The sequence below is a fragment of the Serinus canaria genome, chromosome 2 (assembly GCF_022539315.1).
Source record: "Serinus canaria isolate serCan28SL12 chromosome 2, serCan2020, whole genome shotgun sequence".
Taxonomy (NCBI): Eukaryota; Metazoa; Chordata; class Aves; order Passeriformes; family Fringillidae; genus Serinus; species Serinus canaria.
Window position 1 is genome coordinate 56,309,906 of NC_066315.1, and position 26,271 is coordinate 56,336,176.

Consider the following 26,271-nt stretch of genomic DNA (forward strand, 5'->3'; position numbering starts at 1 on the left):
AAACATGAAAAATCCTGTGACATTTTCTCTGCTTGGTATTAGTGGGTTTTTGGGAAGTGTGGGAACTGAAGGTGTCTCCATGTTGGTACATGACATGTACTCTTTCTAAATGAGGAGTGGAGCTACTTAACATTGAATAGGAAACCATGTACTGAACAAAAGATACAAAAAAGTTATTCCATCCCCTCGTATCTGAAGTTATAAAAGACAAGACTTTAGGCATCCTTTATTGATTTCCACATATTCTGTGAAAGGGAAGGAACAGTGTGACCAAAGTTGATGGGTTTTATATAAGGGAATAATTTGGTTCACTGTATTTTAGGGAAATTGGAAGCAGAATGTAGCAAGTTTAAAAGGTCAGAATTTCAGTAGAGTTAGTACTTTGGCCGAAAGCAGGAGAGACTGCTGGTCTCTCTTACCTTTTTTGGCACCTTTGCATTTGGAAAAGCAAGGGAGTGAAAGAGAAGATAGATAACCTGTAAGAATCTTACAGTGCAAATAGACTTGGAAAAGCATTAGTTTGTTACCTGGCTCAAGTGGGCCATTACTTTGGCTTATTTCAGAGCAGTATTATTTTCTCTGTCCATTCGGCTTTTATAGTAGCCTCAGATAGTTGTGAGGTAATGAGCTCGGTGTTTTGGAAGCAGAATACTGACTTTAGGCTCCCTTTCCCCAGAAGATGTAACTGAGGATCTTTACTTGAGTTTTCAAGCTGATACAATCCACATTAACTAACACCTTCTCACAAAAAGTATTACAAAGTTTGAAACGTATGAAAACCTACAAAAATACCAGGTATGGTAGTGAAATGACTGAATGTTGTTACCTGTCTTTTATCTGGACCATAGTGTGGGTTGAGCTACTCTGGGTTTTTTCCTTTCCCAGTAGGTTTGATTTTTTTTTTTTTTTTTTTTTTTTTTTTTTTTTTTTTTGGTTTGTTTGGTTGTTTGTTTGGGGGTTTTGTTTTGTGGGGATTTTTGGTTGGTTGGTTTTGGGGTTTTTTTCGGCTTCCTTTTTCTTCTTTCTTCCAATAGGTTTAGTAGATGAAAGTATGGGTTAATCTGTAAGATCTTACTTTATATTGCTGTGTGGTCGGCACACCCAGCAGTTTCTGCTCACAACTGAAAAAAAACAACTTCTACAGGATTTACCTCTTGCTGCCAAGTAGAAGAGTGAACTGGATATTTTTGTGCCTTGCACGTTGACACAATTAGTATTCTTTTCTTAATGTCACTTTCCAGTAGGGTATGGTGCAAAGAGTCCAGCTCCTTTCTAAGCTCCTCCTTTAAAGATGATGATCAGTGATAGTAAATGTACATCTGACCTGGGTGCATGAAAAGATAGAAACATGAATGATCCTGGCTTTGTCGTGTCACTTCTTGAAGTAGGGAGCTGCACTTTTACATTGACAGTGTTTTCACAGCTCTAAATGGCATGGTAGGGGCCTGAAACAAGAAGCAGTGATGCTTTGGTTTCTGTCAAATGTGCCAGGCTAGTTAATTCTGTAGAAGCTATGAAATTGCAGAATTATTGATTCTGTGAGATAAAGGGTTAACAGCTGACCAGTGAACTCTGCATCAGACAATGAGGAGACATAGCCAAAGTATCCAGCCAGTTTGTTTTTAATTGAAGTAAAAACAAGGCTGGTTTCATGGGAAGTTCCTTTAAGATATACTTGTTTCTAGCCTGGGAAGAGTTGTACCGAGTTTGTGGTTTTTGTGCAATTTAGATGCCTGGCTGCCAGTGGCTTTTCACTCTATGTTTAGTATTTTACACCTGTGAAAATGGGGTGTGAAATGCATCTGTGACATGACAGCTGTCCTTCCCTCAAGCTCTAAAGATAATAGCAGCAATCCAAGGCCTGAAACAGGGAAGAATCAAACCTTGGTCCCTTTATTCCAGCAAGTGCTGTAGAAGAAGTGGAATTTGCTGTGTAAATCTGTTGGACCAACTCTTATGCACGTAGTTGTGCTCTTATTAGAGTGAGAGATTTTAAGCTATTTCAGAGGGAGTGCCACTCCCCTCTTTGCCCCCAGACTCTTGGTAAGTGGATTCCAGTGACTCCCCCTATATTCTGGTATCAGGAGACACAGAGACATGAAAACAAGCAAGCATGTGGAGATAAGTTTGGGATTGTAATCCTATTCCTCTGAGGAATGCAATTCAGAAGCAAAATTGTCTCAACCTGCAGTGTAATTGGGAAGCATCTGGGCAAGTTCATGTGCAGAGATGAGGTGCCTGTTGCACTTGAGATACTTTGCCAAATGCTGGTCTCTGGAGATTTGTCGAAGTTGTGTTTCTGGAGAGGCTCTAGTAGTCTTCCCACTGTTATAAATGATCAACAAGAGAGCCAAATTAATAAACGCAAAAGATTTTATTTTCATGACCAAAACACGGTCCTCAAAATCCATAGCCAGAGACAGCATCGAGCCCGGGATCGGCGCTGGGTGAGCCTGGGTCTGACCTCTGTCGCATTGGATCCCCCTCTGTTCACCAGTGCTGTCTCCGACGGGGCTGTTTGATACATTTCTTTGTGCCTGAGGCAGGGGTGCCCCAATTTCTTGTGTAACCCCGCATGTGCACCAAGGTTTCTTTTTACTGTGCAGGGCTGGACAATCGCTGTTTCCTGGGTAGTGGCGGGCGCTGATCGGGTCAGGGGAGTCGCGTATTCAGACCTATGTTTCTCGAAGACTTCGGTTCTCTTGCTTGATGATTCTGTGCTGATCCTCCTTGGGTGTTCCTGATGGTTCCGGGGAAGCCCATCTCTGCACCAGCCATGTTCTTTTATTAGTTAACAAAGCATTCTTCTCCTGCTGCCACCAGGAGTTTTGTAATTCCAGTGTGGTAATCTGTCTCCAGGTGGTCGTTGGATGTTAAATCCATTTTACAATTTTTATTTTATACATTTTCTCCCTTAAGCATGAATTACTTTGTATTACATATTACACTATGTATATCAAGTTGACCAGTATGGGTTTGTGAAACCAGCTTGTCTGACTCTTATTTGCACCAGTATGAGGATGACTGTAATGTAGCTGATCTGGTAAATACAGATTCAGATTTTGGTAGCTCTTCCACATGAAACATTTCTGCAGTATTTCCTAAAGTTCACTTCTGTGGCTGTTATGAATATTGTTAAAGTAATGGTGTAGTTAAAAGACATTTTTTGTTAAAAGGTGGTTTTCTGTTTTCCTCATCCAATTAAATGTTGCTCTGATCAGTGTGTGCTGTGTGATGAATTCAGATGGTTAATAGTCAGGGCACTAACTTGCAGATTTTTTTGTCTCGGACATATCTTTTAAGTACCTTGCACACTCCTCATTCAAGTAATAGCAGAACCAAGCTCTGCCATGAATTGAAGGGAAAACAATATTCATTTTGACTTGTTTTCAGTGGCTTTTTACATTTGGAATATTTGCTTATGGAAAAAATGCATTACTTGATCTTAACTCTTTGTAGGAGTGGATTTATTCCCTGATTTCCTTGGTTTTGGGTTCTTTTTTTCCCCCTCCCTGATTCTTTGGAAGTATATCAACTCAAGAGACAGTAATTAGAGATTGTTTCGTCTCTGATTGTCTTACTGGGTTTCAGTCCTGCCAATGTTGAGATCAGTAGGGCTATTCAGGTGAATAAAGCTAATCAGATGCATGGGCATTTGTAGAATTGTAAACTATTGTGGAAAATAGTGTGGTTGAGCCTGGAGCTATGTGAATAGGTGTTGACTTTTTAATACTAATACAGAATAATTAAATGTAATCTCCATTAGGGCTTGACTGGTACCTCTGTGTACCTCTGAAAAACGGGGTGAAACTGGTCCTGTATAAAGCTCTGCAGTAATAGCATCCACATTATTCCTCATCTAAATGCATCTGTTTTAACTGTATCCTATAGTATCTATGTGCAGTATAATTAAGTTTAACATATTTCATATTTCAGTCTGGTGCTGTTTGCAGGCTGTTAGGAAATAAAGGTTACAGTTGTTTTGCTTCTTTGTCTTTGTGGCGTGAACAGAGTCACACCTGAAAACTGTAGCTGCACAGGTGTCATGGTTTAAGCCTAGCCAGTTGCCAAGCCCAGTGCAGTTGCTAAGCTCTCTCCAGCCCCTATGATTGGGGAGAGAATTGGAAAGGTAAAAGATAGAAAACTCATGGGTTGAGATGAAGATAGTTTAAGAGGGAAAGCAAAAGCTCCATACACAAAAGCAACACAGAACAAAGAATGACTTCTTCCCATGGGCAGCCAGATGTTCAGCTATCCTCAGGAGAGCAGAGCCCATCATCACATGTAACGGTCACTTAGGAAGACAAACACCATCACTCCAAATGTCCTCCCCTTCCTCCTCCCATTTTGTATGCTGACCATGATGTCATGTGATCTGGAATATCCTTCTGGTCAGTGGGGGTCACCTGTCCTGGCTGTCTCCTCCCAGCCTCCCGTGCACCTCCAACTGCCTTGCCAGTGTGGCAGTATGAAAGGCAGGAAAGGCCTTGGCTCTGTGTGAGCCTTGCTCAGCAATAACAAAAATATCTCTGTGTTATCATTACTGTGTTAAGCACAAATCCAAAACAGTCACATACCAGCCTCTGTGAAGAAAGTTAACTCTATCCTGGACAAAACCAACACCAGAGGTAAACCATGTGCTGCTCTGTGCTGCTAAACTTTAAACCCCTTTTGTTGTGTCCTTTTCTCATCCTGTGAGCAGAAGGCACCTTCATGCCTTCACACCAGGTTTATATAGACACTGATAATTTACCCCTGAGCTTTCTTTTCTCCAGGCTGTACAGTCCCAGCTGTCTGGGACTAAGCCCTTGCTTCTATAAAAGATGCTTCAGTCCCAGTGATGGTGTCTTTGTGACCTTGTGCTGGACTTGTTCAAGCAAATCCCTGTCTCTCGTGTACTGATGAGCCCATAAATAGGCACAGAGCTTCACATGTGGCCTTTAATGCTAAGCAGGGAGGAAGGATCACCTCCCTTGATCTGCTGGCAGGACCTTGTGATGCTAGCCGAGATGCTATTGCCCACCTTTGCTGTGGAGTTGTATTGCTGGCTCCTGGTCAGCTCATTGTCCATGAGAACCACCAAGTCCTTCTCCACAGAACTGTCTCCAGCCAGTCCATCCCAACATGTGCACGGATTATTCCTTCTCAGTTGCAGGAGTTTGTATTTCTTCTTGTTGAACTTAAGATTTCTTTTCTTCTTAGATTAAATAGGAAACTTACAATTTCCTATTTCTTCTTGTTGAATTTGAGATTCCTTTTTTCCCATTTCTCCCACATCTGAATAGCAGCACAACCATCTGGTTTGTCAATAACAGTTTTCTGTTGTCTGCAAAACTTGATGTTGAAACTTTATCCTATTATCATGTTGTTAATGAAGGATGTTGAAAACTACTGGTCATAGTATCAGGGTATAATGCTATGACTTGCCTTCTAGTGAACTTGCTGCAGCTGATCACAAGCCTCTGGGCCCAGATATTCAGGCAGTTTTTATTAGATCTCACTTCCACTTATCTAACCCTTGTTTTATCAGTATGTTTATGAGGATGTTATGGAAGACCAAGACAAAAACCTTACTAAAGTAAAAATAAGCAACATCCACTGCTTTTCCCTTGGCCACTTAGCTAGTCAGTTTACTGAGGAAAGTTCTCGGTGGATATGCATGATTCCTGCTTTGTAAATTCATGCTGACAATTCTCAATCCTTTTTCTGCCATGTGTTTGGAAGTGGTTTCCAGGGTTAGTTGCTCCATCACCTTTCCAGAGACTGGGGTTATGTTAACCAAGCCTGCAATTCTTTGGATCATCCTTCATACCTTTCTTAGAGCAATGAGTGAAAATTGCTCCCTTCTTGTTCTTAAGAATCTCTCCAAAAGGTCATGGAGACCTTTTAAAGATTATCGAGAATGTCTTGCAGGGTATCAACCAGCTCCCTCAGCTCTCATGTGTTCAACCTCTCAGTCCCCAATGGACTCAAATATGTCCAGTTTGTTTTAGTTCTCCTTTGCTTAGTCCTCCTCTGCTGAGGGTATGTTTTGATCCTGATTTTTCCTGTGTTCTCAGGGGCTTGAGGTTCCCAAAGGCCTGTCTCACTGATAAAGACTGATATGAAGAAGGCTGTACCTCACTGTCATCTCTGTCCTTATCCATCAGGTCCCTGCTCCATTCAGCAAGTGGGCCCTACCCTGAGACCCTCCAGCTTGCTACTACCACCACCTGTTCCCTCCACCATGCTTTCTTAACCAGAAGGGACCTTTTCTCCCTGGAAGAGACTCCCTTCCCCCCACCCCCAGCAATGATATGAGGTGGTATACAATAACTCCAGGTGCTGGCCTACTGCAAAAATTAGTTCTGTAGTGGCTGGGACCAGGACACCCAGTTTTCTATTGGTATTTTAAGTGCAAATGGTGAACTTGACTAGACATACCTGATTAGCACTGTGGACTGTGAAATGCAAAGCATCTTGGAACAAACAGTCCATTCTCATCTTTAGGGCTATAGAACGTATTCTGGAGAAGTGATCAAATAGTTTGAGTGTAGCAATTCTGTAATCTCTATTCCCTCTGCTATTTGACCTGCTGGATGTTTTCAGCAATCATGAGCTGAAAACTCATTTTGTGAAATAATATCAACTGCAAAAACAAACAAAAAATCTTCCTTATAATCTTACTAAGAGAAAACCAAGCTATGTTATGAACACATTTTTCAGTACAAGGTTCATAGAAATGCATGTTGTTTTTAAATTTGCATTTACTTTGTTTTCTTTGCTGCAGAATCTCAAAGTTACATGGAAGCCATTAACCTCCCTGTGGTGATGTCTGATGGCACCGTGGGCACTAACTCTTCTATGCTGAGGGCCAACATGCAGACTGATCCCTCTTTTCAGCGCTGTTTTGCATCTTCATGTACAGTTGCAAATAGCAGTCCTATCCCAGGGGCAGAAAGGTAGGAAAAGATTCTTCTACATCAATGTTTAGTTCTCATAATGATGGTTCCCAGACAAGACATTATGCTTGCATCTTCACTGCAGATCATTTTCTAAAAACTTTGAGGTGGATTGTGACGTTTAATGTTGGAGTCCATTGGATGGATTTTAACACATACAGAGGTGTTACTTTTATGTGAGGAACACAATTAGCTTTGAAGATAAGTGAGAAGACAAATAGAATTTTTGAGCTCAATTATGTTATTTGTGCTAGCACATAAATATAGCTCATATATAAGCTCATGTTTATTTTTCTGTGTGCTTAACTGGTGTCTCTGATGTTTAACTTAAAGCCATGTCATGAAAATTCACATTGGAATAAGCTGTATATGAGAGAAAGGGAGCACTCTTCTCACTGCAGACATGTTTTTAGTCAGTAAAATGTCAGTAGATTTGCTTTGGTAGTGTATAGCTGATTACCTTTCAACTGATCAGCAGGCTTAGAAATTTTATTGTTTTATAGTTAGATTGTGGTAAACATGTGGGGCTCTGTACAATAGTGCGAACTGTATAAATTTACAAAGTAGTTCTTGTCCAGAGGAGCTTACAGCATAAGCTAAGAAATGGCAAGAAACAGCAAACAAACAAGGAGTCCCTAGTTAGAATGGTCAGAAGACCATAGCAATGCATGATCAGTCATTAGCTGTGTGCTATGTTTACTCAATAGACAAGGTGGTGCATTAGACCTGAAGAAGTTACCTTGTCTGTCTCTCTGCAAAAACATTCCTTTCTGGCTAATTATCATATTCTTGTTTTTAGCTATTTGGCTCCTTTTTCTCAGTAAGTATTTTGGAATGCTTCTGGTGGGAGTGTCAGTGTGTCAGTACTTCAAGTATGTCTTTTCCTATTTATCTTTTATTTATCTTCCAATCTAATCGGTTTCATTTTCAGTCGGTACTGAGACTGTGAAAGAATGTTTTGGTTTTGTGATTACAAATGTGAACCGTAAGATGGAACAAAATATTTTGGTATTTGCTGCAGAAGAGGCAGTGTAACAGTTACAAGTGGATATGTATTAAAAGCTTATCAGGCAATTCAGTCATTATCAAGTTTACATTCCTATGTCAGACTTTTATCTAGAAAATTTTGTTTGCTTCTTTCTAAATATTTTTTCTATGATTTTTTTTTATTTCACCTAGAAGATAGCCACAGCTCTAGAGGAAAGGTTTTTACTTGCAGTAATGTCTTCTTCAGTATGCTTACCTTCCATTTCTTTAATGCTCTTTCTAATTTGAGCTGTTTAAATCTACTGGCATTCATTTCCACAACTCTCTTTTAATTAAAAATCCTTTCTTTTTCGATGTATATCTTATGTCAGCTTTTTCTCTTTGCAGTTCACAATGAGTTTGTTCTCTCTGGATTTGGTAATATTAGTAATCTTTTCCAGCTACAGCCTAAGGGCATTTCATTTTCAGAAGCAAGGAGACAGCTCAAACTTTTATCAAAAGATTTTATCAGATTTCTTTTGTTTGGGAGGACTTTTTTTTTATTTTTTACTTGAACAGGTAGAATTGCTACGCAGTAGAAAAAGAGAATGTTTACTGTTGAAATATTGAATTCTATAAATAAGAGCTTTTCCACTGTCTAATAAATTAACCACTAGACCTGCCTTCTCTCTTTTTTTTTTTTTTTTTTTTTTTGTTTTGTTTGTTTTTAATATAAATTGTATTTAAGTAGATCTGGTCTGCAACTTATTCCTTGTGAACTGTGTTCTTACCATTATCATAGTTTGTTGTGTGATGGTGCATAACCACCTCCTCAGCCCATTTATTTTTCATTTTTATCCTGGTGAGCCTAAGACACTCTGCATGCAAGAGCTGGTATGGCCGTGTCATGTTTCTTCCATAAACCTCTACCTCTCTGCAGCTTTGGCATAAGAAATTGTTGCCTCCTATTGTCATTTTTCAGGTAGCACTTCTGCTCATCAGCACAGCTGTATGTGATGCAGTGCTGCAAACAGCTTTACTAAACTGATTCATATTAAAATTAAACCCCTCAAGCAGGGAGAAGTATTTTTAGCTGTCATTAATTTAATGAACTGGTTTACCGTGCAAACTCAGAAACTGTCCCATCAACATGGCTGGGTGGAGGGTGAGATAAGATAGAGCATAATGGATGTACATTGAAGAAGTTACTGGTCAGGGTGAGGTTGGAATCCCTTGATCTAGCTGCATTACCTGGTCCAGCATATTTTCAATGAGCACCCTGGGCTTTTTTTTTGTCCTGAGTGTCATGTTACATTTCTTTCAATGACCACTGAAGTATGGGTTGTACAGTAACGTTTTAAGGGAATGATGTGGCTGGTGTTTTGTTTTTGTGTTCAATTTTTGGCTTTTTTTTTTTTTTTTTTGACAGCTCTTCTGCTGCAGAATATCCTTGGCTTGAAAACAGCTCTAAAGCTTCCCTGTCAACCCAGTTTTCAGTGGGAAACACCAGGCAGCCAGGAGGTTACCTTGTGCCCTCTGAATTTTCAAGTGCTGTGCAGGATGTCTCTCTCCTGTCTCATTTCCAAACTCCAGGAATGCAAGTTGTCACCCTGAGCAACCTGGAGAGTTCACCAGCAAAGCCACACCAAGAACATGATATCAGCAGCAGTGCCCATGCCTACCTGAGCTACAGCACCGGTACCAGGGACAGTAGCTCCCCCCAAGAGGAGACACAAGCTGCCTGCATAGCCGGCACTAGCATATCTAAAACGCTGAGCTCATCAGTGGCAAGTGCTGATGACAATGACTTTTTGTCACAAAACTTTCTTACAGTGGCCTCTGGACACAACAGCCAGAACAGTGCAGTTCTGGATCACCATGGAGGGAACCTACATGCTCAACCGCCTCTTCCAGAGAAGAAGAGGTCCTCTGAAGGAGAACGTTCCTTTTGCTCTGTGTCACCTTCTTCGAGTGGCTTCTCTAGCCCTCACAGTGGAAGCACAATTAGCATTCCCTTCCCAAATGTCCTCCCAGATTTCTCAAAAATGTTAAGCCCTTCCCCAGTGCCAGGTAGGTTCTGTATCAGAGAAATGCAAAATACATTAGATTTTATATGAGTTTCTAGAAAGAATTGTAGGGGTTTTAAAGGTGGAGAGGGAAAAAAAAAGTAATGGAATATAAATGGCACAGAGGACTTGAATGTTTGCAGTAAATGGTGCCAGTTCCCTGTCTTTGGATGCATTATTCAGGAAACAAGGCTTCAGATTTATTCCTCTGCTTCCTAGAAGCCAGCCATTGGTCAGCTTACCTTTTCAGCTGTCAGATTACAATGGATCGATGTTGAGTTCAATTTCTTTTAAAAAGGCTGGCTTCTCTCTGTACCTTTTAGAGTTGTGCCAAGAAAAGTAAAAGATGTACATGTGTGTTCTTTGGGCCCTGTTGAGAAATTTGTATTTAATGCAGCTTTATAACGAAAAGATTTTAATATTTTAGGATTTTGCAAAATGAAACATACATGCTTTCAAAATCTTAGTTTACGTTATTATATTTGCTGGTTCTAAAACAGCTCAGTTTCTCTAAACTGTCCTAATGGTGAGTTTTTTGAGTAATCATGGTGATTGGAAGTTGGAAAGAAAAGTAAAAACACTTTTGTATTTTAAAAAATTCTTGACTTTTTTTCCTTTTTATTTCACAGAAAACACAGCTGATAAACATGTGACCGTAAAATTTGTTCAGGACACATCCAAGTTCTGGTATAAGCCAGATATTTCAAGAGAACAAGGTATATCAATTGATAAATATTCTGACACATATGTTCATAGAAAGGCTAGTTGGTGAGGTCTTGATTTTAGATACATACCTGATCTCTAAAAGAAATATAAAACCTAGAAGGGCCATAGACAACCCCTCTTGTTTCTTTTGTTGAAAGGCTGAATTTGAGTGTGGAGGGCAGTCAAATAGTCCTGAAAAATATGCAGTTAATCAAATTATTAACCTAACTGGACTAACTATGAAGTAATAGAGATCTAACTGTGGTAGCTGCTGCAAATGCTCTTTGGTGTGAAGCTGCAGATTTTTGAATGGCAGATATGTATGAAACAACACCAAATGGCTGTCTGCTCTCTGAAATCTTCTGAGTGTAAGTGTGCTGTTCTGACATGATCTCAGAATAATTAATTAGCTAGGTCACCACAAAGGCATCCTCACCCACCAGTCATTTTGTAGTCTGAATTTCCATGTCAAGTGCCATACATTGTTTCTTAAAGGTCACTACCATGGAACAACATCTTTATGATGTATGTTGCAGATACAGCACTTTTATATGTAGATGTATTTTTCAGTAAACTGAAGAAATCTTTCATTGCCTGTGTGAAAATTAATACTTAAGAGTACGTGGGGTACTGCATCTGTCATACGGAAAAGACAATGACCTGTTGGAGTGAGTACAGAGGAGGGCCACAAAGTTGATTAGAGGGATGGGGCATGTTTCCTGTGAGGAAGGCTCAGAGAATTGAGATTTTTCAGTCTGGAGAAGGAAAAGCTTCAGAGTGACCTAATTGCAGCCTTTCAGTACCTGAGTAGAGCCTACAAGAAGGATGGAGAGGGACTTTTTAGAAGAACATGTAGTGGTGACAGGGCAAGGTGAAATGGTTTCAAACTGAAAGTAGGTTTAGATTAAATATTAGAAAAAAATTCTTTACTGTGAGGCACTGGAAGAGACTGCCCAGAGCAGCTGTGGGATGCCCTCCAGACATAGAAATGTTCTAGACCAGGCTGGATATGGCTCTGGTGTAATGAAAGTTGTCGGTGTTCATGGCAGGAGCATTGGAAGTAGATGATTTAAAGGTTCATTCCAATCCTGGCCATTCTTCCATGATTCTGTGAACTTACACACTGTCCCTACAACAGTACATACATAAGCATGCTGGGTGCTCGTTACAATCCACTAATCATAGAGGAGCAAAGCGAGCTCTCTGTGGATTCCGGATAGAAACTTCAGGTTTGAATATTCTGTGAAATGAGACTAAAACTAAACAAGGTTAAATGTTGATACCAAAAAATTAATATATTTTATTTGACAGTAAATGAGAGAGAAAGAGAAAGAAATAGAAAAAGAGGTTGTGGGAACAGATTAAGTAGAAATATATCACCCCTCTGTGGGTCCCAAGATTAATGCAAGTTGGGCCCAGGTGCCTCCCCTGAAGGGGGATACTCTCTCTTGTAAGACTGAATCTGTTGCATCACTTTGCATCAGCCCTGCTGTGGTGCAGGGCCTCAGGAATGAGTCTGGGGAGTGCTTTAGGGGTCTTTGTTGGATTATGACACTTCCTCAGCTGCCCCTCACATGAGTGTCCTGTGGATGTGGCTTTCCCAGAGTGGGGACTTTTACAGCTGAGCCAGTTTGTGTAATGGAGGGTGGATGTTCACTGAGTCTGACCGGAGGTCATGACATATACCCAAAACTGTCCTTCCCTCTTTGCTGGGGAGGAGTCTGTGCAAACCTGGCTGCAGATAAGCCCGTGGGCTATGGCCTCCACCCTGAAGCCAGCTGGGGATGATTTTCAGGACAGCTGCTGAGCTTGACTCTCCTGTGAATGCATCCTTCTCCTCAAACCTGAGATGATAGAAGTGACTGTTTTTCAATCTTATCTCAAGCTCTTTTATGTGGCTGAACTCACATTTCAGGGTTTCAGTCAGGAGGTCCATTCAGGGTGGGGTGGGCTTCGTTGCTGCAGCTTTGTTACACACTTTGCCATAATGGGCAAAAGTCCTTTATAACAGTGTTTCAGCCATGAAACTATAACATTTGTCTCTGACAGTGCTTTCCAAATGCAGTTGGTCTGACTGTGCTTGTGTTTATACTGTAATAGTCAGCCATAGTGAATTGTGAGTAATGAGATAAGGCAGGATTTTAAGCATTTTTTAAAAATGTGGCTGTCAAAAAAGGAAAAATTACTAACTAGTTTTACATTTAGAAAGATATTCCTACTAAACCAAAATAGTTTGAACTTCAGCTATTGGCAAATAATGAATTGCTGTGTCTGTCTAGTTACTATGTTCTCAGATGGTGAGGATGTTCTTTTGTGGTTAATAGGATGTCTGGGGAATAAAGATCATAAAAAACAGAACATTAATTCATTTTTGTATGATACTTTGCTGGTCCTTTCACTCCAGTCTCCTTCACATTATCTACTGACCACACGTAATGAAATCTGAGTCTTTAAATATGCAGAAAAATACCTCACGTGGTGTATGTCCAGTGAGGGACATAGATATAAAGCAATTTAAAACCTAACTGCTTGAACAAATGAAACAACTGTCTTCCCAACCTTTTAATATGCCTCTTTTCATCCTTGAAGTAAAACTTCATTTAAAAAAATGTTTTAAGGTACTCTTGCTGATCTTTTTTGATTTTCCCCCCCCCCGTGTTTGTTTTTTCCCCTGTGCACAGACTGCTCCTGTGACAAATTATTACTGTATCCCTTTCTAGAAGTGTTATGTACTGCTTAATTGCAGGGGTTTGTGTATTCATCCTTATTCTCTCAAAACAAGACATATTGCTGTGAAGAAAGGTTCTTTCCTTTGCCATCTGACCTATGAAGATAATAGAATGCATACGTTTGCTTTACTTGCTTTGACAGAAGAGATAATTATGTCTGCATTTTCCTGATTTTTTTTACTTCCTCTTTTTTCATGAAATGAACCTTTGCTTTGTAAACATCAGGCCTTGCAAAATATGCCTTTGTGCCCCATATGCATAATATCCATTTTCTGTATGAACAGTCAATTAAGGAGTCCAGTGTCAAATTTGGGCTCTTTCTAGGGTTTCTCTGAAGGCATGCTGATGGTTGGAAATTCTAGAAACAAAGTATAATGGTATACACACACATATTTCTAAAACTTGTATGGGGCAGGAAAGAAAGAAAAGCACAAAAATTTTAAAGAGCAGAATATACACTTAGGTTCCTTCCTTTGCTTCAAAACTCCTCAGGCAGTAAGGTAGCTTTGCAGGGATGAAAACTTGGTGGTGGATGAAAATGAATCTGTCCTGCCTGTTTAGGCTGAATGGAAAGTGAAAAACAGTGTTGTCTAGTCAGTGTGAGAGCTACAGAGAGCTATGCAGTCTTTTAACAAATTGACAAAATCTAAGCAGAAGTAGACTTGCTCTTGCAGTGGTTGTAGGAATTCTGGTGGGACCTGAGCACTCCTCTTAGTTTAAAAAACAGTAAAAGTTAGGGCTCTGTACTTCAGGCTTCTTTTAAAATAAGTATCTGTGAGATTTGGACAAGGTGTTTCTGCACAGGTCCCCCAAATACTCTTAACTGTGTTTTGTTGTACGGCAGTGAGGATAGAGAAAAAGACCTTACTTCTTCTGGTGTCCTATTCATTATACATTTGTACTTGTGTACTTTTTGAGTGTGTGCATTGTGCTTGAACTGTTTTTCTGTTTTTTTCCTGGAATCCCTTGCAGCCATTGCTGTTCTCAAGGAAAAGGAGCCTGGGTCTTTCATTGTTCGAGACAGTCATTCTTTCCGGGGAGCCTATGGGCTAGCAATGAAAGTTGCCACACCACCTCCTTCTGTGCTACAGTTAAAGAAAGGTACTTCTATATGTTATTAAAAAAGCTATACATAGTAGGTAGTCCTTATTGGTGGGTAGCAATCTGTTAGAATCTTCACCTCTTCTCATAAGTGCAGCTTGCATTGCAGGTTACGTTTTCTGTGTTGTTAAATGAGACTGGATACGATGCCTGTTATACTATATGGTTTCACCATGACTTTTGTAATGGCTGTGTATGTGTGTTGTACCTCATCAACCTAATGAAAATCAGTGTCATCTCAGCAGCTGGTCTTCCCTAGGAATCAGAAGTTTGCATTTGATTCACGGGCTACAATGTAAAGTTTTCACTCAGCTGGAGGGCTGAATATTTTTGATCCCAAAGTTTTTTTTTTGAGACAGTTCTATTTCCGATACAAATCTGAAGAGATTCCTGAGGATAATTGTTTAAAAGAAGTGGCGATTTATATATCTACTCTGTCAGCTCTAGTGCCTCCATATATAACTCATGCCTGATGGTTGTGAAACATAAAGTGAGAAGAACATGCAGAAATCAATAATTGGTATATGGAAACTCAGCAGCCAATATCTGTAGTGTTCTTGGTTCCATTTGTACTACTGCAAGGTTAGTGGAGTGGTTTTTGTTGCTGCTATTTTTCTTTTACAAAGCTTATTATGTTTCATTAGTACATAATGACTGGTGAGGTTGGCAATTAAGATTACAGGAAAGCATTTATTCTTAGTGTTGTTTTTATGGAAGTATGGTTTTGGCTGTTTTGGTTTGGTTTTTTGTCTGGCTGTTGGTTTGGATTTGCTTACTCTTTGGCAACAATTACCAGTTCACCTCTATTACAGTAACACTTTGAATCTGTTTTAATCTGGTGTCTTGAAACAATTTTTAATAACAACTTGCCATGTAGTCCTTTTTGTTGCCCATAAACATCAGCAGAAACACTGCAATGATTTATGTAATGAACTCAGCGTAGGTGTACTGGGGTGGTGAAAGCAACAACTAGGAGGCAAATTGAAAGTAGCTTGTGAGGTGTTTCTAGTAGTCTTTTCTTATTAGGGAAGTCCAGGAAGACATGAAAGCTCACACTCAGCCAGGCTTCAAGAGACAGTTTATGTCAGTAGTAGTAAGACTAGCGTTCTTCCACTTCTCACTTCATGATACTTAGCTTTTCTGGTTTTCCCTATTTATTCCCAGAAGGCACAGATTGGTTCTGTTTCCTGTAGTGTTTCTTGTTCCAGGCTTCCCTTCCCCACAAATCTTGCAGTAATTTATTTTTAATTTGGTGAGAGCATAACAGCAAACAGTAAGCTGTTTGAAAAAACAATCAGTGCAATATTTGCTTGCGTAGAAGTTTCTGCTGTCCATATTAATGCATTCATTTGTATTGGCCTGAAAGTCAACCCTTGAGGTGTTTCCTGATAGATCAAGGGGAGTGCCTGTTTGTAGCTCTTTTGTTAAGGTTTAAATGGTTTGATAGCTTTGTCCTGTTGGTATGAAATAACCTTTTAACTATTTGGAGAAGGATTTAGTTTTGTAGTCAGATAGGAAATACTGTCAGTCCATCTTCCAAGAAATATTTGTCTTAATTATATGTCTGCATATATATGTATGTGTTTAAAAGAATGTCAAATCTCAAGGGATTTTTTACACTTTTCTTGGACTTTGAATCTCCTCTTTTCATCCAACTCTACAGTTTTGGTTTGTCTTCAATTCCTGAGATTAAAACTGTCTTAAAAATCTAGTGAAACCCTAGTGCTTCATGTAAATGTTTGTTTTCAGGAGCAGAGACATAGCATAAAACTGCAGACATTTGGAAACGTAAAAATGTACTGAGAGAATTGCCATCATTACCTTTGTGTAGCTTAATCTACTCTCCTTTTAATCTGGAGAATTTCTGTGAACAGAAATATCACTGGAAATGGGAATATTTTTTCATACTTTTCTTCCTTGTCACTTTGGATACAAGTTCTTTTAATGGGCAAGTGCATCAAAATTTCTAGCCATTCATTTTCCAAATTTCTGTTCCTGTCTGTAGCTGGGACCATATTTGGATGGTTTTGAACACCAGTGTATATTTGGATGTCAGTCACTTAAGAATATAAAACTATTTCCTCTGGCTGTCTAAAGTGAGCTGGTTGCTTATTTGTTTTTTGAAAAACAACCTTTCAAATACATCTTGTAACTTGCAGAGTAGGTCTAATTGTATTCTTTGCATTTTGTATATAAAACATTTGGTAGTGATGTGGAAAAACTGCATAAATACCTAGTTTGTGAGAGTTGTCTGTTAATTGCTTCTTTTTATGAGTCTTTTTTTTCAACACAGTTGGAGATTCGTCAAATGAACTTGTAAGGCATTTTCTGATTGAATGTACTCAAAAGGGGGTACGCCTGAAAGGATGCCCAAATGAACCATATTTTGGTGAGTACTGTGCATCACAGGGACTGAGAAGATGGAAACAGTTGGCATTTGCCACTGCTGACTTGGATGGAATACAAATGAGAGACTACTTTGTTTGAGTCCTGATGATTTCTGTAGGAGCCCGTTCCAAGGCTCCAGGAACCTTTTACGCATTTGCTTTAAGCAGATGTGCAGGGCACTCTAGCATAGATTCACGTGACCAAGCTTCAAACAGTCAAGCTTGTCTACCACTACCAATGTAGCTGCAGAAAGCTGAGCTAAATCACTCTTATAATCCTAATTGATTCAGGACCTTTTGTCCTGTGTTATATTTATGCTGCATATTAGGTGGCTAAAAATGATGCCAGAGTGAGATATTCACAAAGTACATTATGCTATGTCAGTACATTATTTTATGTAATATGATGGAAGTACAATACCCCTAATGGCAAACAGCCTACGTAGCTGTTGACTCATTTTCTTTCCACTCATTGGGGGTAGGAGGGGAAAATAGGATGGGAGAGCTTATGGGTTGAGATGAAAACAAGGAGATGCTAACCAGTTACAGGGCAAAAGAAACTCAACTTGGGGAATTTTTTTTTTTTCCAATTAAAATCAATATTCAGGCAGTCAGATGTTGAGGGATACATTTAGTGAAGGTAGATGGGTTTGTAAGCTGGAAGTGCAAACTGCAGATTGAGCTATGGGTGTCCTAGGCAAGAGGCCATGACTCTTTGCATAACAAAGGGCCCGGGGACCTGCATGGCCGGGTGACCACTCAAGAGGTACAGCAGCAGCGGCCAACCCCCTGACTTTCCTGCCTTTTGGTTGTAAGGGTATCTTGCCTCAGAGGCACCCAGTTTGAGCTGTTATTTTGTTATTAAGTTGTTGCACCAAAATTAATTGTTTTAATGATCTTGAAGTCTGAGACTCTGCTAAGGGAAACCTGGGGTTGAGCTTCTGAGGAAAAATCTGACTGTAAGTGTGGGGTGTGGAGCTGTGAAGGGGCTTTGAGTACCAGCTCAGGTGGTGCAAGAGTGACTGCCAGAATGGCTCCTGGATGGTCAGACAGAGAAGTTTCCTCAACATGAGAAACAAAGACAAGTATTAAATAACACTTTTCCTTCCCCTTTTCCCAGCTCAATTTCACTGCTTCCTCCCAGACTCCTTATGCCCACTGCAGTGGGTGTGAGAACATATGATCATTAAGTTCCTCTGCTGCTTCATCTCTCTCCCAGTTTTTCCTTCCTGGGATGTGGGCTTTCCATGTAGGCTTCCATCCTGTAGAAAAAAAATACAAAAAAACCGAACACATGTTTGAGCATGTGTTCTCCGTTGACCACAGAAAATGTCCCATCTGTTCCAAGGTGAGGTCCTCCAGAGGCTACAGGGTGCGGGATGGCAACTTGGATACCCAGAGCATCTCCTCCTCCTCCTACTCTGTCCATGGCATTCTCTCTGCAGTGTCTCACCCAGCCTTTTTTCCATAGGTGCCCTGCAGTGGGTCTGCTGGAATGGGCTGTGTTTGGCATGAAAAGCTCCCTGAACTTTACCCAGAGGTCATCCTGGAGCCCTCCCACCCCCTGTTACAGGCCTTGTCACATACACCAAGTACACCTGTGAAAGGGTCGTCTACCATAAAATTACCTGATGTGAAATAAAGTTGCATTTAAAATAAAGGTGGACTGAAGTTTATCAGTATATAGCATGAGACTTACCTTAAATGAGAACTTTTAGTCCATTCCTTAATCTTGAAGTACCTGTTTAGGCACCTATGTAGTCCTGCTAGTCATTTAGTTTGAACATCTCCTAGTCTTTCCGTTTGTACAGCCTGTGCTGGTTTGAAAATGAACCACAGTGAGAGATGAACCCCACACAAATACCTTGAGAGCAGGTCAGAGTTACAGTTTAATAAAAAATATAACTGTAAATGCTGTGATACATAAAAACTGGCTTAAACTCACTAAGTCAGAGTACAGTCTCGCACTCTGTTGATCAGGGTGCTGGTTGCAGTCTGCTTAAGCAGTGGCTGCAATCCTGTTGAAGTGATGATTGCAGTCTTGTTGAAAGCCGTGGTCTTGTGAAAGGTCGGGTCTTCCTCTGGGTCTGTTGAGCAATGGTGGTGATGCCCCAAGTCCCCAAAACCCCAGCTGATAAACAGTCAGGTTCAGGTGGTACCTCCCTCGGGGTGGGGAGTTTCACAGTGGAATGGTGTCATACTCTTGAGTCATTGCAATCATCCATTCTTGCTAGGGCCATTGAGTCCACAATGGCCCCTGAGCAGAGATGACCTCCTCAGGATGGGTGTAGTTACCATGCCTGAGTTAATTGTGAAGACCACTGTGCCTTGCAGGGTTTGCCTCTTCTCCCTTAGCTAACATCCAGTCTGAAGCGCTGGGTGCACACTGGGCAGCTGTTAAAAACGTCCCACTGTTAACACTTCATCAGGAGTTATGTAGAGGGGAGTAGAAGACAGCTTGGTAACACCCCACATTGTAACCCAGGACACAGGCTCAAAACTGGTTCACCAAGTAGGTGAACAGGCACTGCTATGCATATTTATGGGTAAGATCATGAAGGATGGATAGTATCAATCAGTCTTTCCATTTCTGTAGGATCCTTGTAGCATTGGATCATCTTTCTGTTTCAAAGAAATTTTTGATGGACTGTAAAGATGCGGTTGGTTTTGGTTGAACTGGGATTTTTCTCCAGCACGTGGTTATAATGTTTGCTGCTTGTTAGTAAATGGGATTGAAGGATGGCTTTTTGTACAAACAGGCTGATGAATACTGTGCCTTCGTCTCATTCCTTATAGTCTGACATAATAATATCAAAGGTAACTAATACTGAATTACTTCAGTTAAGGCAAGACCAAATTGCAAGAATGACTTTGAATAGAAAAGAAGAATCATTTTATAGAGAATTCTGTGTACCTAACTGCTGCCTTAAATGGAAGAGGTTTTACCTGGACTATCTTTTATACTTCCAGAATTACAAAATAGAGGCGTGTGTAGACAGAACACTAGATGATGAAGACTAGGTGGCTAAGAGGTGGAACTTGCCTTTTTTTACCTCATCATGTAGCACAAGCAACCTCATGTGCTCTTGCCACCTTCATAAGAATTTACTACATTTAATGTAGCAGGAGCTAAGAGTGTTGAAAAGAATTTACTGACTTGTATATGTTACTGATTTTGTAATTTTTGTGCTTTCTCCATTTGAAGCACAGACATTTAGGTTAGGATCTAAGCAGTGTATATAAGAGGAAAAGGGAACATAGGGTTGTGATTACTGAGTTCAAGAAGATCTTGGCTTAGGACCCAAGAGATTTTTAAAGTGAAGCAGAGGGGGTTCTTAGTCTATAAAATACTTGAGAGCAAACATAACTTAAGCATTCTTGTTGCCTACCAAGTTAACTGTGCATGTCTTGTTGCTTTTCTGACCACAGGGAGTTTGACAGCTCTAGTGTATCAGCATTCCATCACTCCACTGGCATTGCCCTGCAAGCTCCTCATCCCAGACAGAGGTATGCTTGTTGGCGTACAGAAGAGATATTCCCAGCCAAGTTTTGCTTCAAAGTATCAGTGTCTGAAGGCAGGTGAATGTGTCAGAAGTTAAGATCTGAGCAGAAACTCACCAAGGAGGAAGCTTTGATGTTGTCTTCAGTATTGGTGATGACCCTTATCCAAAGTGTGGTTGTGAGCATACTGGTACTGTGATATTCCAGTCATAAGCATATATTCATCATGGAAATCCATGCAGTAATTTACCATGTGGGAAGACAAATGTCCTTCTTAGACATGACATGATGCCAGTGTATGGTTAGATTTAACCACTCATTCAGGTCTGGATAGCAAAAGGACAACTAGATAAAGAGTAGATGGTGCCCAGAGTGTGACACTGGCAGGAAGAGTGTAGCAACTTGTACAGGTTCAGACATTGTTCAGGTAAATGATCAAAAAGCCTGTGTTGCTGCATGGAATTATAATTCTAATTTTGCTTATACTGATTTCATAAATCACTCTTAAGACAAAAACCAAATGCTCATGCTTGTCCAGTAATTCAGTTGTCTTATGTTTTCCCACATGAAGTTAACCCCAGACACATTATTGAAATATTAAATATTCTTGTCGTTTGTGGCTTTAAAGGGCTTTTTAAACCCTTTAAACTTTTGTCATAGACCATATGTTATTATACAAAAATAGCATTTGATTATGCAAATACACCAGTGAAACCATTTTAGCACAAAAATATGCTTTGGTAGATGTGACAAGAGATCTCATACATTTATATGGTGAAACAGTGTGCAGATTGGCTTGTTTTCTCTATCCCCCTCACTTAAAATGGAAGAATTACTCTGTTCTTCCAGAGGTACATTGGAGGTCTGAAACATTTGGCTTGTCTTGAATAAACATACCACAGTGAAATTTTATTTTGGTTTTATTTTTTAATCCAATTTGATTATGCATTTTAAGATGATTTTCTGTAGTTAATGACAGGATACAGTGCCTGGAGTATTTAAAATGTTTGGATAACTGTAACTAACCATATGAATAGTCTCACGAACTGTATTATGGCTCTCTTCCTCATTTGATTATATTCAAAGACAGCATGCCTCATGCTAAATGCAGCAGTAAATGAGATCTTTTTACATGCATGCATATACCTCAAATAATATGTTGGTGGACAGTTTTCTTACTACTTTTAACAGTCAGTTGGGAGGAAATGTTCCACTGCTGTCTAATGGTTCAGATGTTTTCTTTTTTCAACTTGAGAAGAAGGTTTTGTTGTCATCCTCTGGATCAAAATATAATTAATTGATTTCATCATGGTAACAGAGTCTTTTTTGTATAAATTACTGTAAATCATAGAAATCAAACGATATCATTAAAATCACACTAGTCAAGATATTTTTGGCTGTAGTGAGGGAATACAGCTATAAGTATTTCTTAATGTTAAATCATGTGAGTCCCTACAGCATATGCCTGTGTTACGTCTTTTATTGTCAGGAAATAAAAGTTAAGCATCCTGCTTGCAGTGCTCAAGGCCAAAAAAAACCCTGATGCAGCACAAAACCTACATAGATGATTATAATTGCAGATAAAAGGTGGTTTCATGTTTCTGGCCAGGAGTTGTTCAGTAGATGAGATCACAGTTATAAGTGTAACAGCTCATACATGACTGTGGACTTTGATTTGTTGATTTAAATCCATACAAGACATGGACAGTGTTTTTTCTCTTTGCAGATCCCTTGGAGGAGATAGCAGAAACTTCTCCACAAACTGCTGCAAACTCAGCTGCAGAGCTTCTCAAACAGGGTGCAGGTCTGTTAAACTTTTATCCTTGTATTTGACTGTTACCAAAGTTTGTATCTTACAGGTTGGGAGAAGCTGAAGCTTAGACTGGATTAAAGGATTTTTTGAGGGAGCAGTTAAATTTATTGTGCTGGGTAGAAGTGTAAAAGGCATTGTGAGGATATGTACCAAGTTTTTTCCATTTTCTGCAGCCAGCTCCTACGTTCTGTGTTCCATTTCCCATTGTGTGTCTTGTGAGAATATGAGGTGTATGTAGGTTACTTCAAGCACAGTGATTTTTAAGCAGGACATTGCTTTCATAACTGATAAACTTTGAGAGGATATTTTCAACCTGTGGTTGCAAAGGTTCAAGAACTATGTGTGAGGTCTGCAAAAGCCAACTAGGGAAGATGTTCAGTTAGGCTTAAGTTCTCATCATAGGGATTAACAATACCACTGCAAAATGCTTACTGTTGCATCAATCTGAAAAAAATATTAAAGAACATTTTATATATTAAAGAACTCTTTACATTGCCTGGTGCTGCATATTCTTAGGAAATGTCATGTGTCTTTTCCACTGGATGCTTTTATGGGTTCTTATGCATAGTGGAGTACCCGTTCTGGCAAGTTGAGTTGTGTTACCGCAAGCTTATTTGATGTGACAGAAGAACCATGACCAGAGTATGTTCAAAATGTGTGATGCTATGCACTGTTACCATCTGTATAGCTCTCAAACTAGGGTGTTTGCAAGAGCATTGTAGAGGTGTGCTCTGCTTCTTACCTGCTTTGTTAGCGTGCATCTGATCCAGAGAACTAGTTTGTCTGAAAAGGTGTGGTGACATTCTAACTCACCGTATTGGACAATGCTCTAAGTACTCCTACATAATCTGAGTTGTCTTTAGAAATGCAACCAACTGTGTTACTCTGCTGTACAGTGGTACAGTGCTGTACAGTCTGGGGGATCCTGCCCACTGGATCCTGCAGTGGTCGTTGGTTTTCAGGTTGTTTTGCATTCTCCCCAGAAGCCACCCAGTTAGTGCCATTAGAGCACAGAAATACACTACATTTGCCCCTTTCTTTTGAGTTTAGCCTACTACTGGATTCACAAGTGAATGTTGTGGCAAAGCATGTGTTTCTAAGAATGCTGCCTCATTGCCCTCATGCATTTTTAAAGCACTTCTGAAGGGGCAGTTATCAAACTGGCCAGCTCTGGAAAGAGTGTTGCTCTTTGCTTGTGCAGCAATCTGCTTTGACTTCTAAATTTGAAGCACCGCTTCAAGTGCTGTAATTGAGCAGGCATGTGTGGCTGAGGCAATGGCAAACCTTTGTGAGGCTGTGCTGCAAGTGAGCACGTATTAGCTTGCTAGTTGTTGTTTGTTGTAGCCAACAGGGAAAAAAAACAGAGAATCAATTTTTGTAGAGCTTTACGTCTTAGAAAAGCTATCAAAAGGGGCATGTATTATCTTCCAAGAAATACTGGTTTCTCCTTGCTCAGACAATGCTTTTCAAAGAAAAAGAAAGAATTATTTCTTCAGCTGGGGCAGTAGTCAGATAAGTCTTTATGGGAGCTTTCATATCATGGATCATTTAGGGTGCTTAATACATTTGATTTTAACATATTTTGATGTTTTTGTTGTTTTTAAACAAGGATTTGGAACCCAAATAGATAAATTAGCTATGAGAGGTTCTCAGAGGTTTTTTTTTTCTGCCTTGATACATCAGGGTTCCCTTTCCAGTCACAGAAGCATTCAAGTTGTGGAGTTCAACACTGAAGTGCAGATTCAAAACATGTAAATTGAGTCCTTTCAAAGAAACTTTAAAGCAGATGTACTTTCTCCCTGCCCTTCTATACCCACATTTCTCTCGCTCTACAAGCAAAAAACCAGTGTTTTCCTCGAATGATTATTTTTTATAGCTCCCTGAAAAACCTAATGAGCTTTTCCACGTTCTAAGTGCTGAAGTTGACTAGAAATCCTTTGCTTCTTAGAAACTGACAATTGAAGACTGGAAACCATATATTCTATGCTTTTCCCTAGAATACACCTTGCTTTATTAATCTGCCTGTTCAGCAACAACATTTTCTGCTTAAATTAATTGCAGTTCTTAATTCTCTTTGCACTGATACAGTCAAGAAACTAAGCATTCTGAACAAAGGACATTCCCAGTCTGAAAGCAGCATTGTTAAGCTGTTGCTGGTGGCCACTGATGTGCTCCAAAATGTCATCTGTGAAAGATAAAAGTAGCAGCATTGCAGGGCAGCTGCACTGAACAAAAAGTCTTCCTTTTGTTGTAGCTTGGAGCATGTTTTCTCCAAGATTACTGTTCTCCATATCTTGTCAGGCCATGCATGATGTTCTTTAATGACAAATCTTTCTGTGTTTCTCATTATCTTTGCTCTCCTTTTTTTAAAGCTGACATGTTTTCACTTTGCAACACTTCTGTAAGTTTCCATTTATTATTTTCTGTGCTACAGATGCAAAGGACACTCTCTATCGGGTAACTTCTGTTTGAACGATCACTTTGAAGGCAATCTAGATAAAATGCTTGGAAATTTCATTTAGAAACAAAACCTGAAAACAGTCTGTTGACAGCAATGCACAGTGTGGCAGAAGAGGAAGGGACTCTGATGTGTGTGGCTTTTAAAGAAGGGAAACTTACTGTTCTGGGGAAGGACACACAGGATAGTGAAGAGCTTTAGATATGTAGCGACCATACACAGTAATGAAGAGAGTTTATGGTTTGGAATGTTCATTACAATTTTGGGTTGCTACTCGTCTTAAGTCCTCTGTGCATGAATTTAACTGATTGAAGCAAAAGTTTTTGAAATTTTCATAGCAATGCAAAAATATATTTTTGAAATTTTATACTTTCAAATCAGATAAATGAAATGTCAGGATCCCTTCTTTCACTGATGGACTCCAGAGCTTTAAGTTACTGGGCTGATCATTATGATGGAGTCAAATTTAGGCTTATGGACTTTATAACTGTATGATTACTTGGTTGTTTTGAAAGTGCCAGTGTCTAGCTCTATAATTTTATGTTGGTAGCCATAGGAGAAATCTTAAGACAGATTACAGAATAGCTAAATAAAAAGAAAAACTGTTAGATTTAATTTAGTATTTGCTTTCATAGTAATGTTGGCAAGCCAAATGAAACTGCTAAAGAAATGAAATGTAACCATGGTAATTTGTATGTGTCAGCTGACTTACTTTTAAATTTTGTCCTGGATACCTACACAAGTGTTTTTACCAAACACAAAATTTCTTGGTGTTAGTGTTTAGTTATGGATGTGCAAAATCATTCTTGCTTTTTCTTAATTTGTTTGTAAATTTGACTTTTTACCATAGTTCCACAGTAAGCATGTGAATAATTCTGTTACTGCCATATAATAGTCCATATTTTAGATGCCACTGTACTGTGTAGTATTATAGAGTAGTACAGTATTATTGTATAATGCTATATAATATTAATACGTATTTTCTTAGTGCTCACTGCAGATTTGATGTAAAAAGACTGATAACCTTAGAAACCAGTGAGTATCTATTTTATAGAGATATTTCAGAAGTTGCTAATATCTCTAGAAGAGGAATAGTACTTTTAGAAGTAAGTGCATGCTGAAATAAAGGAAAGGCCTAGAAGTGTATGTCAGTAACTTTTATCAGTTACAGTTTTTCAGTATGGAAATTGTGTTACTTGCTCTAAAATCATTAAACATACATAAACTATTAATGAGAATTAAAGTGGAATGGGCTTTAAAATGACCCTCAGTTCTTTCTGGTGTGAAAACATTCTTGTCTTGCCAATCAAGTGAATGGTTTCCTTTGACTATAGTTTAAATACTTGAAACTGTAGAACGTGTAAATATATGTTGCAAATGTGTATTTTCTTGCTGGCTGATGTATTTGAACATAACACAAAATAACCCCATTCTTTCAGGAATGCCTTTGCTCCTGTACTCCCTACAAGTGTACTCTCTGGTGTTGCTTTGTATTTATTTAAATTTCAGGATATGTATGGATAATAATAAGTATATTCATTGTCTTTGATATAAAGGTATTAAAACCAAATGGAGAGTAAAAAGCTTATGACCTCTCAAAATCT

General features: G+C 39.4%; 1 protein-coding gene across 22 annotated transcripts in view; it reads left to right on the forward strand.

Annotated features, from left to right (window-relative positions):
• The window catches only part of TNS3 (tensin 3), a 215,213-nt gene that overhangs the window by 178,770 nt on the left and 10,172 nt on the right, over window positions 1-26,271 (forward strand). For all 22 annotated transcript variants that reach the window (XM_030236610.2, XM_018918255.3, XM_050970797.1 and 19 more), the window contains 7 exons: window positions 6,770-6,941; window positions 9,337-9,977; window positions 10,603-10,689; window positions 14,380-14,508; window positions 16,802-16,897; window positions 20,325-20,402; window positions 22,123-22,200. In XM_030236610.2, the coding sequence (XP_030092470.2) occupies window positions 6,770-6,941; window positions 9,337-9,977; window positions 10,603-10,689; window positions 14,380-14,508; window positions 16,802-16,897; window positions 20,325-20,402; window positions 22,123-22,200 (1,281 nt within the window). The remainder of the gene's footprint in view (window positions 1-6,769; window positions 6,942-9,336; window positions 9,978-10,602; window positions 10,690-14,379; window positions 14,509-16,801; window positions 16,898-20,324; window positions 20,403-22,122; window positions 22,201-26,271) is intronic.